General features: G+C 31.3%; 1 protein-coding gene across 1 annotated transcript in view; it reads left to right on the forward strand.

The window, feature by feature from the left end:
* LOC106470268 (zinc finger CCCH domain-containing protein 11A-like) overlaps positions 1–12,493 on the forward strand; it is a 52,559-nt gene that overhangs the window by 32,580 nt on the left and 7,486 nt on the right. The window contains exons 6-10 of the mRNA XM_022398867.1: positions 6,004–6,129; positions 6,596–6,682; positions 7,991–8,041; positions 8,485–8,565; positions 11,002–11,112. Coding sequence (XP_022254575.1) covers positions 6,004–6,129; positions 6,596–6,682; positions 7,991–8,041; positions 8,485–8,565; positions 11,002–11,112 — 456 coding nt within the window. The remainder of the gene's footprint in view (positions 1–6,003; positions 6,130–6,595; positions 6,683–7,990; positions 8,042–8,484; positions 8,566–11,001; positions 11,113–12,493) is intronic.

A 12,493-nucleotide genomic window follows, 5' to 3' on the forward strand; every position in this document is an offset into this window, starting at 1 on the left:
ATTACGAGGATGCCCTTACTCATGGGCCAAACTCTGCAAAGCACAAAGAGTCTGCATGTTAGAAATAAGAAACGTCTTGAAACAAGTGTTTTTTGTCTTTCTAGAGAATCTGGTTGTGTCTACTCCAGTTGAAGTATGTAATCCTAATACAACTTTGGCTTTCTCCACACCAAGGTCCTGATACATGGGCTTGATTTAGATGTCTTGGATGCAACCCAACCAATCAGAAGTCAGTTGTTTGGACACAGTTGTGGGTATAAGTACACAGGTAGAAGAGGGGTATCTGTTTTGGATGAAGATATGTCCAGATGTGCACTTGGACAAATATTTCTGACATTCAAGGCATTGAGAATTATCAATGTGTCAGCTTCCTCCTGTCCATATTGTTGCAGTTGCTCAGCAAGTTTCCCACAATTTCTTTTGTTATTATACCAAAAAATACCACAGAGTTTGTTTCGTTGTGTAGTGAGAAGTGCTACCGGGTCTTATCAGCCAGGTATCTTGTTAACTCTGTGAGGCAGAAAATGCTTCAGAGAAACACATTTGAGATTAGTAGTGTCATCAACATGGTACTTTATTCTACCAACTCCTGTGCACTTTTTCCTTTTCTCCTCCTCCAAAGAACTCTCTACATAACAATCAAATATTAGTCTCACTTCATCCTAGCTCGATGATGCGTGTACAACATTTTCCATGAAGGCCTTTGCAAAGTCAATGCATGTCTTCATTTGTTCTGTATTATGGTTTTCATTCAGATCTTGAACCCAGTCTCCTGAAGTGACAGATTCATCCATGTTGGAGTGTAGGACATCTTCTGGGTTTTGTGTAGGTTTGGCATGACCTTCAACTTGTCATAGGCTAGCAGCATACTCCCATCTGCAGCAGAGAGGGATCTTGAGCAACAGAGAACTCATACTTTACCACTGCTTTCTTGAACCCAGTCTCCTGAAGTGACAGATTCATCCATGTTGGAGTGTAGGACATCTTCTGGGTTTTGTGTAGGTTTGGCATGACCTTCAACTTGTCATAGGCTAGCAGCATACTCCCATTTGCAGCAGAGAGGGATCTTGACCAACAGAGAACTCATACTTTACCGGCATTACTCAATGAGAGATATAACTTGACAAGCTTTTCCTGATTGCACCAGATCTTCCAACACTTGTTAAAGAATTTGGACTGATTAGAGGTGTGAGGGATGCTCAGCCAAGACCAAAGCACCATGAACTCCCAGGTTTAAAACAATGCTGAATTTTCACACATACCTCCACCATGAAAGACATTATTCTGAAACAGGGAATCCCCCCTTTGCTGACCAAACAAATGAGGTTGTGAATCTCAAGACAAAAGCTGTAATGCCAGTATCAATCTTGAACAACAAGCACGTGATAGCACCCAGAGATTTAACACGTCAAGAGCATTCTAGTTTTTACATACCAACAACAGATTTTGAATGTGAACCAAAGCACAAAAGATCAAAAACGGTCTCTGCAAAGCAGTGTTGGTTACTTGCGTGTTGTAGGGACCGAAACTAAAAGCTAGAACTTAAACTCTGTTAAAAAAAAAAGAAGTCTTAACGACAGTACAAGAGGGACTTTCTCTTAAAAGATCTTCAAATTAAAACATATTTTTCTGACAAAGAAGGCATCTTTAAAGCTTTACAAAACCACCTATGCAACCAACAAAACAAAGTTAAAGGACAAGATCTAGAGCTGTAAGAAGATATAAATGTCTTAGCAGGATTTATAATTGTTTTAAAAAGCCATTCAAAGACTGACCTCAAGAAAGCAGTACTGATTCCCCCAAGTACTTTCATGCCTCAGATTTCATTTTCTAACCCATGGTTGGAGCCAATGGGGCAGAATGAGGTATCTTTATTGTTTACACTAAAGTCACATCACTACAGGGTATACCCTATGGCAGGACTGGTGCTTTCAAGCTTCTACATTTCTGCACGATAGATTGGACTCAACCTAGCATAGTTCAGGTGGTCACGAGCAAAGAAGGACGTGTTGAGTTCTCATCAACATATCCTTTCCACACCTCTAGCAAAAGGACTTCATTGAGTTCTAATTGTGTCACCTTGTGGGCTACCATTCATCAGTACAAGTGCATGCTTGTTAATATTTGTCTGACAGTTGTCAGTGAGTACATGCCTGGTTCAACCTAGCCCTAGTCTATTTCACTACCTTTAATGTACTTTCCAAGTGCTTTAAGGGCAGAAAAGATTGTATGAATCTCTCCTATCCAAAGTACAAACTTTCCCTTCATGTCATCACGAGATATCAGCTCCTGTAATTTCTCGTACAGTTGCGGGTCCATGTTTATAACTGTAGACATATTGGGTCTAACTACACTGTCAAAGGGGACATTTGATAATGGAGGCTACAACTATAAGCTTAGTTTTGGGTTTCACATTGCTGATCAGAGAGTTTTATGCAGCCCAAGTTAGTAGTTTTGTGTGAGATTCTGCATGCTTTCAATTTTCACTTATAGGATCAGTGATGACAGACTGTACAGGATTACATTCAACTGTAGCTGTATCAATAATGATCATTGATGTTATATCACACTGGAGCATTCAGAACTGTCATCTGTTGTAGGATTTAGAAACTGACTGTGGCATCCCATTAGTCATACCAAATATTCAACCTTGTTTTTATTCAAATGGATCTGGTTCTGTCCTATTTTAAAGTCTGACAGCTGTATTATTCTGGGTGTTGATGCTGGGCATGCCAGCAAATCTGTTACTGCTGGTTCATTTCGAGATTGATGCTTGCCGTGCATATCATACATATTTTCCATATATAAGTGAGCTAACTATAGTACCATTCAGGTTCTTATATTCTTAATAGAAAAACACAGAATTAAGTAGCATGTACAATAGCTTCTTCATCAAACATTTAGAAACCTCTTCACTAAGGTCGAGGTCAGGACATTGGTCAATCACACAACACAAGGACAGCCCACATATCAATCCAATAAAACATGTCATCCATGTAATACTATAGTGTAATGTCACAGAGCTCAGTAAACCATAGCATATTTATGATGTAACAATGAATAGGCAGTCCATACATACAAACACACACACACACACACCATCAGTTGGTGACTACCTCCATATTTCATGCAAAAAGACTGTTAGAAGTGAAAAAGAAAAAGATGCCATACCACAGCCATAGATTTTCATCTAAGCACATCAACAATATTGCACACTTAAAACATTTTTTAATATTTCATGCATATAGGATCAAAAATTTGGATAAAACAGCCTCACTGTTTTAGAAATTAGGATTCAGATCTCTTGTTAGTGAATTCAGTTGAAGAATTTACTTACCAATAGATTCTTTACTAAATGTTTTCTGCTTGGTTTGGTGAAGGTTGCCTGTCTAGGGGTTTAAAAGTTAAACTTATCAATCAACTCAGAATACAAAATATACTATTTGAAGTGTGTATTTCTGTTTAATATGGTTTTTTTTCTGACTTAATTTAATTGCTAAATTTTAAAAATACATGCTTGTCAACATTTCAAGATTTTGTAAGTATGTATACAAGCCTTACCTTATCTTTTATACTTCAGTCTGTTTTATTGTGCAAGAATGGGTGAGCTGATCAGTTGTAACCCATAATCAAACTCATTAAAAGGACATATCTATCATTTGACTGTAAAATTGATGAAGAAGCTATACTTTTTTTGGATTACTACTACTCTTATCTTTGTTTCCAAAACAGTTCAGTTTACATGTGTTTTACAAAAAATTAGGTCCTTCTTTATTTCCCCAAACATTATCCCTACTTTTGTAACTTTCATTTTAGTCTTTGGAAAAATTGGAAATAAATTAAACTTAACACATTGTGATATTTTCCTTTCATCTTAAACCATTAATATTATATAAGAAATATATGAAAGGAATGCAAAAAATATTGTTGTTGACAATCAGTGTTGAGTAAGTCACCAAAATTTATCCAAGTGAAAAATGTTGTTTTTTTCATCCTCAAAAGTCAATCGATGATATCTCTAAGATCTTCCTGCCTCTTCAAAATAAATGGTCAAGTTAGCTCAAGCAAAATAGTTCATTAATACTTGACCTGACATTCTGATGTCATTTAGTGGCAAAAGACATTAACAGTACTGGTCAAGATGCTGGAAGAAATTGTCTAAAATAATTATTTTTATTGTGGTTAATACTTTTAGCTTCTTTTAAGTAACTTGTTTTAGAATATTAATTACTTGTTTGTAGAACACGTGATCACCCGTTATATATGGCAGTTTAAAGATGAAGTTACGAGATGTTCTTGCACATATAATAAATCCATTATTACTAACTTAAAAGAAAGGAATGTAGCTCTTTAGGTAGCATTTTCTTCTTGGTTTAACTTTCCTTTAAGATCAGTAAGTTTATTGTCTTTTTGCTCTCAAAGTAGTGAAAACAGTATTCAAAAATCTAGATTAAACCTTAATATTCCAAAAAGTAATTTTTTGTGTGATTTACTTTAAATATATACTACCAGAGTTCAAAATGAAACGTGTGTAATTCATAATATGTCATTCACAAAGTTTTCACCAGTGAGAATGAAACCACCATATCAATTTTTGCTTCTAAAATAAGACTATTAAAACTGGCGTGTTAACGTATGTGGAACTATTGGCAAATAGCATAACAGTTAGTGGTCAAACAAATATTACAAATACAAGTGTAAATATGACTGTGATTAACCAAAGCATTTTACATACTTCGTGACTAATCTCTCTATATTTGTATTTGTGTTGTAATTATCAGTAATACATTTACTAAAATTAAGATGCTGTTTCTTTCTTTGCATTAACATAACAGGTATAAACTCATGTGGCACAATTAAACGTATCTATGTATGTGTGTTAATATATATAATCAGTGGTATAGGAGGGAGTTGCAAAGTTGGGTGCTTGGCTCGACATTCAGGTTTTTACAATGAGAGATTGAAAGTATAAGAAGCTGCTAAAAACAGTTCCTGTGCTGCCAAAAGCAGCTCAGTCTGGGGGTCTAGTCTAGGGGCATGCCCCCCAGAAAATTAATATAATTTACAGTTGCTACATAAGTAAAATGATAATCAAGTTGTTTATTTAACCCCGTATAAAGAGCTAAAGATGTAAATTACAGAGTAACTATTTGACACTGATTAGGTTAAATCTTTTTAAAGATTTTCTTGTACTACATAGAAGACTACAGTGGACGAGCACTTGTTTAATCTGTGTTCTAGACAAACTGTCTAAAATAGTGTTTTCCAAGCTGGGGTAAGGAAAATGCTATGGGGTGGGGGGCTCAGCATATGTAGAAATATTCTGTTTAAAACATTTATGATGCCAGACATATCAGGATTTTCAGAGAGAATTCTATTTACTGCAGTAAATATGACTAAACAACATTGTTTTGCTTTTAGTTTAAAACTCCAGGATATAAAGTAACTTCAGAAAGTTGCAAATACAATACAATTAACATTACTAGATTAAAACTAGTCGCATGTGTTGCTCTTCACGATACTCATATTATCTGTGATATTATAAAATGTACCATGAAAAAATTTATAATGTGTAATGTGATACTCATGTTAACCTGTCTAGAAGTAGTTGAAATATCTAGTGGGAGAAAATTTAATTGGGGGGGGTCAACAATAGGTTTTAAAAGTGAAAAATGAAGCACACGTGGTCTCAACAATGGAAGTAAAATGAAGGTCCATTTTCTTGTGTCTGCGAGTTATTTTTTTATATTATCCATATATTTTTGGAAAATCTTTTAATATTTGTTGCTTTTGTTTTTTTGGTATTTTTGTTTTCTTTATTATTTATTGACTAAGAATTAATATTTAATTAATAATTAATTAATAAAAATTTCAGAGAAGGAAAAACAGGATTATAAAAATGTATTGTAAAGAAAAAGCAAAAATAACATCATCAAACATTTTATTGTAAGCAGTTTAAATTTGTAATTTCCTTTCAACTTACATTTTAATTTTTTTGTTCAGAGTCAGACAACGAAAGCTGCAATAGTACCCCACTGAAAAGTTCTCCATTTTTTCAACGAACCGTGAATTTTGGAAATGTAACTAGGCCTAATGCAAGTAGAACGGTAAATTTTAGTCCTGAGGGAGGTATGTATGTCTTAAAATTGCTTCTTTTTTAAAAACCTTAATGTCTTTTTTTTGAGTATGTTAAAAGGGTTTTCCTACTGTTTTATATACTTTTCAAACACTGTTATTGTTCCTTTTTAAAAGAGATCTGACATAAAAAATAGTAGGATAAAATGCATATATTTCTATTTTTAAAAGAGTGTATGAGATTAAATCTAAATTTAATGACTTTGAGAATGCTTTATTCCATTAATCTTTCAACTCTGGAAACATGATTTAAAGATAATGCAGTCTGTATTCAAGATAAATATTATTTTGTTCACCATAATCTTTCATTATTACTGAGCTTTTAGAGAACAGTGATTGATGTTTAAGCTGATGTACAAGTATTATGATATTTTCATAATGAAAAGAATTAAAACAGATTCTTTTTGTTTGGTATGGTTTTATAATGCTGTTGGATGTATGTGCATATATTATCTTACAGATGTAGAAAATGATGTAAGGGTGAAAACATTGGAACAGATTCGAATGGAAAAAATGCATAAAGAGTCAGAGAAGTTTTACAAGACGGGTAGGGAAACGGCATTGATTGATGTGTAACCTTTAGCGATTTGTTGTTCTAGAATTTCTTAAGATCTTGCAAGAATGTTTACTTTGGAAAGTATGAAAAATTCATTGAATAATTACAAATAACTAGGAACTTGCATAAGTTAATATGCTATCAGTACTAACTTCATATTATACTCACATTTCTACTGTGTAACACAAGCATAATGGTAGAACCAAATATTACTACATAATTAATGAAATTAAATCAGACTACTCATAATGACTTATAAATAGCAGATGTGTGTTAGATCTGGTAATAACTACATCTCTTTAAAGATGTAAATATATATATATATATATATAAAGTGTAAATGTAACTGGATATTTGTTTTGTAGTTGCATTTTTATTTCTTTTTTATTTATTTCTTTACTTACTTCTTTTTTTTCCTTCTCCACAAAATTAACAAGCAGGAAAAATGCACAGCAAGTCTGTAACTCTTCCATATTAAAAACTAGAATTATTTTCAAAATTGATTTTTTATGTGTGTCAAGCTTAATTTCGTGAGGAAGAGGTATTCTTTGAAGGTTAAAACATTTATTTAAAAATCTAAACAGATAAAACAAAGTGAATGAAGCTTGTCAGAAGTGGAAATATGACTTTGTTTCATGCATTGTCGGCAAGTTATCTTAGAAATCAGAAATAAAACACAAGCAAATTTAACATGAAAATATGTAGTTTAACACGTTCACTTCTGAGAACGCACATGCTCATTTAGTGTTTGTATGCATGTGCTCACAATGCACATGTGCATTGTAAATATACAAAAATTGTAAAAATTACACACTTTATATTTGTTATTATTGCTATTATTTAAATTGAAAACACAAAATTATTGCACTAAAACTCTTGTCATAGATGATGCCAAGAATTGTAGCAGTTAACATGTTAAAGACCACGTATATGACCTTTTTTTGTCCCTGATCTGTTTATTTGTGTCTCCAACTATCAAATTTATTGTTGAATATTTATCTGTGTATAGATAATCATTATTTAGTATCAGAAAGTTATGGAAATGATAAACATTTTGAATTTAATGAAGGTTTAAAATTGGTAGATAATGGAGATGTGGTTACCAGCATGTTCATTTATAGATGTGTATATGCCAAGTATTTTGGAAGTTATTTAGCAGTGTAATCCATTCAGAAATTCTATAGGCCCTTATTTAATTTTTAACTTCTTATAAACAGAAACTAAGATAAAATTATATTGCTGTTTTTACCATTTATGTAAATACTTGTACTAGTAAAAGTTGAATAATTCTTTCTACAGAATTAGAGGAACTTGAGCAGACTGGTTCATTACAGCTTCAGTGTGTAAATGGTAGATATATTTGTACTTCTTTCTTTCCCTTTTGTTTGTTCAAAAACAAATGATTTTGATACATGCTTAAAATTATAAATTCAAACCATAAAAATCACAAATATTTTGAATAACATTGTCTATGATTTCATACTTTTGCGCTAGTATTAAAACTTGCACAAGGCTCTGCTGATTCAATACACAGATGAATATTTACAATCAGTGCAACAATAATTTAACAATCGAATCAATTTAAGTGAAATAGCATGTGATGAACAGATTTATAGAGTGTAAAAGATATGCTAAGTGTTCTGTTTAAAATCTTAATACAAAAACATTTGTTCCCCAGATAAGTGGAGTTAGATAATTGTCTGAACTTTATATCAGTTTTCTTGAGCTACCATATATTCATTATGTAGTAGAGACTATTTCTTAACCTAACACATTCTCATTACTTTAAATAGTAGAGAATGTTCCTGGATGTGGAGACTTAAGAAAACACTTAAAGCAAAAACGCAAAAGTTCAGAGCCACTTGGAGACCCAGGTGAGTGTGAGGATTTTTTAGTAGAATGATGGAAACATTGCTCATTTGGCTTAAAAGTTTTTGGTTCAGGTGATATTGTTTGAGAGGAAACCGTAATGTATACAAATACAATCATGTGTACACATTATACATTGTATTTCAATGTCTTTAATAAATTTATGGGGGAGGGAATTCATCTAAAAATGTCAACAATAAAGTTTTTAGCACAACAGAATTTTACAGGCATAAGTTGCATTTTGTTCGTTGTAGAATTTGATTTGTCAGAAAATTCAGAAACTGTAATATGTTAGTCACATAAAGGGTACTTTCATTCAAGATACAATACAAGCTCAGTGTTTTGGTCAGGTTTGATATTTTAAAGTTACGACTGTTTGTGTACATACAGTCTGTACAATTAATTATATATGGAATTAATAAAGTAACTTATAATTATCTATATAATATGAAAATTGTGCATCAATATTTTTGTACAAATGTTTTTGTTTTGTATTTTGATGGATGAAATGTTTCATACTGAAATCAGTTTGTTGCTTCTATTAATATAGTTATATATAATGTTGAAAACTGTTTGGAAATTGCTTCTATAAATATCATGTATGAAATGTAGGACACATTCAAGAGATGGTTAGATAAATTAAGATTCAAACTTCAAAATATGACTAGACTGATTTAGGCTTGGCATTAGTAATTATCTTAATTTCACAGGCATTACGTATTATTCAACATACATAGTGCAAAAGTAGAGAATTTTCATAGCTCATTGATCACATCTGAAGTTTTAAGTAGTTTTTAAAGGATTCTCTTGAAATATAGGAATTAAAACTTAGATAACATAAAACTTTGAATGATAACATATATTATAATGTTAATTTCATTCACATACAGTGATAGTAAAGGTGTTTAATAAAATTTTAAATGTAACAGAGTGAGTAGCACAGAAAAGCATTTAAAGGGTTAACTGCATTTACTGTTCAAAGTTCACAATTCTTGTGACAACAACTGTGCACCAATTTCAAAAATAATAATGCAAAATGAGCTCTTTCTAATGACTATACACATGTGTATGTAACATCTGCATGTAGGCTACAAAACTCAAATCTGTTAAAGGTGAGTGTGGCACCTGTCAGGGGTTGAAAAACTTTATTACTTGTTCCAACTGTATTCATTCAGAGGTCTTTGAAATGTACAAGTCAAAAGGTTACGTAAGCAGTCTAGATTCTAGACGTACATCTACACAACTACAATTGGAGTACATGTAACTGACTGTAGTATTGTTGGCTGCTTGATTGACTTTTGCACTTCTGGTCTTTTCTTTCCTAAATATGTTATAGTTAGAGATACAGTTTAAATTGTATTTAGGTCTCACTTTTAAATTTATATAATTATGTATTAGTTATATTTTAAAATGCATAATTGAAAGGTTTAAATATTCAGTTCTCAAGGCTTCAGTGCATGAGAATTTTGCTGAAGGGTTGCGCATGTCTGCTAGAGACACTGTAATATACATTGAGGGCACCATTGACATGTGTCGAGATGAATAATAATGGTAAAGGACAAGAAAGGAAAATAAAATGTTAAAAATTAACTATAAGTGAAAAGGAAAAAAACCTGAAATTACAAATTTAACAAAAGAAAAATCTTTAAAAATATTCTACAAATAATTAAGAATTATGTATTGTTCTGTTTCCTAATTTTAATTATTTCTTTGCTTTGTACATTGATGATAAAGCTAGAGTTAGTGATATGGTAAAGAAAATAAAATATAAACATTTACCTTAAAAAACTTTTGATATTCTTTCAGGAGGTTCTAGATATTATGCCAATAAAATATAAAAACTATAATATGAAGAAAATTATTTTTTATACTTAAAATAAAAATCATCTGTCATTTGATTTTTTAAGAGTTTAGTGCAAGTAACTACAATAATAAGTAACATGTTTTTAGTAAAATCACTTATTCATTATGTCATTCTTTGTGTACAAGATACTTATGATCTTTAACAAAGTCTTACCATTATAAAGAGGATACGTTAAGAAATTTCAGAGTTATTGCATGTATTCTTGTACAAGTGAAATTTGCAACTCGATTTCTGCAAATTACACGAGCCCAATGGGAAAAGGTTAAATTAAAATATCTTAATTTATAATTTTGGTATAAAATGTGTTTAAAGGAAAGCTAACATACTGTTCTATTAATTCATACATTTTACAAGTAACAGGTTATATCATCTAGAACTTACTGATTGCTTTTTACACATTAACGTTATGATATTTGTATCTGTACATGTTTGTAATAGATAATCCAAAAACAGGTTGTAAAAAAAGAAAAGAGAGACAAATGATCAGACTGGTAAAAATTATGGATTTAATCACATTTTGATAACAAATATTGTATAGGACTTTGTATACACTTCTTTATGTGTATGATTGTTATAGGAAATCCAGAACCAGCTATTAAAAAAAGAAAAGTGATAAGACTTGGCATGAGTGATTCTGGTAAGATATTTTTTTATTATTACTTAAAGTTAATAGTTAATGCTGAATATTGTAACTTGTAAGTGATTTTACTAGTGATAAAAATATTTTATACTATATAAATACTAGTCATTGAAGAAATCTTCCTTTCTGACTTTTCCTTGTAATTTGTAAGAGATTTCACTTGTCACAAAGGATTGTATACTATATAAATACTAGTTATTGAAGAAATCTTCCTTTCTGACTTTTCCTTGTAATTTGTAAGAGATTTCACTTGTCACAAAGGATTGTATACTGTATAAATACTAGTCATTGAAGAAATCTTCCTTTCTGACTTTTCCTTGTAATTTGTAAGAGATTTCACTTGTCACAAAGGATTGTATACTGTATAAATACTAGTTATTGAAGAAATCTTCCTTTCCAACTTTTTCTTGTAACTTGTAAGAGATTTCACTTGTCACAAAGGATTGTATACTATATAAATACTAGTCATTGAAGAAATCTTCCTTTCTGACTTTTCCTTGTAACTTGTAAGAGATTTCACTTGTCACAAAGGATTGTATACTGTATAAATACCAGTCATTGAAGAAATCTTCCTTTCTGACTTTTCCTTGTAACTTGTAAGAGATTTCACTTGTCACAAAGGATTGTATACTGTATAAATACCTGTCATTGAAGAAATCTTCCTTTCTGACTTTTTCCTTTTTACATCTGAAGAGAAAAACAACATTACTTTAAGAAAAGAGTTACTGAACTACATCTTATATTAAAAACTGTGTGTGCATCCTAGAAAATGTTAGTCTTTAATCACTGTAGGTTTAGAAAATGTTGAAGCAACAATCATATAAAAATTAGTTTTCCATAGTGAATATTTGTTAGGTTTAGTTGAAAGTAAAAAGCTATGAAGAATAATAAACAGTTTTTATCATTTTTCTTACAAGAACTGGTTCTACTAAGAAACAGTTCCAAAGATTTGCCATAGAAAATGTGTGATTTTCTCATGTAATGAACTGTTATGATGTATTATTTTAATAACTTTAAACATTTGTTTTTATCAAAATCTACTTCTTAAAGTATATGTCAAGAACAATTTAAGTAAGATGCCAAGAGATGTAGTATAAGCACTGCAGTCATGTATCAGTCGACCAAAAATACTCATTATACTAGAATACAACTAAGAATTAGTTACTAGTTATAAAAATGTCTATTGGCACTCTAAACAAGAGATGTAGTATAAGCACTGCAGTCATGTATCAGTCGACCAAAAATACTCATTATACTAGAATACAACTAAGAATTAGTTACTAGTTATAAAAATGCCTATTGGCACTCTAAACAAGAGATGTAGTATAAGCACTGCAGTCATGTATCAGTCGACCAAAAATACTTCTTATACTAGAATACAGTTGCTAGTTATAAAAATGCCTATTGGCACTCTAAACAAGAGATGTAG

This window comes from Limulus polyphemus, unplaced genomic scaffold, assembly GCF_000517525.1.
Source record: "Limulus polyphemus unplaced genomic scaffold, Limulus_polyphemus-2.1.2 Scaffold3913, whole genome shotgun sequence".
In the NCBI taxonomy this organism is placed as follows: domain Eukaryota; kingdom Metazoa; phylum Arthropoda; class Merostomata; order Xiphosura; family Limulidae; genus Limulus; species Limulus polyphemus.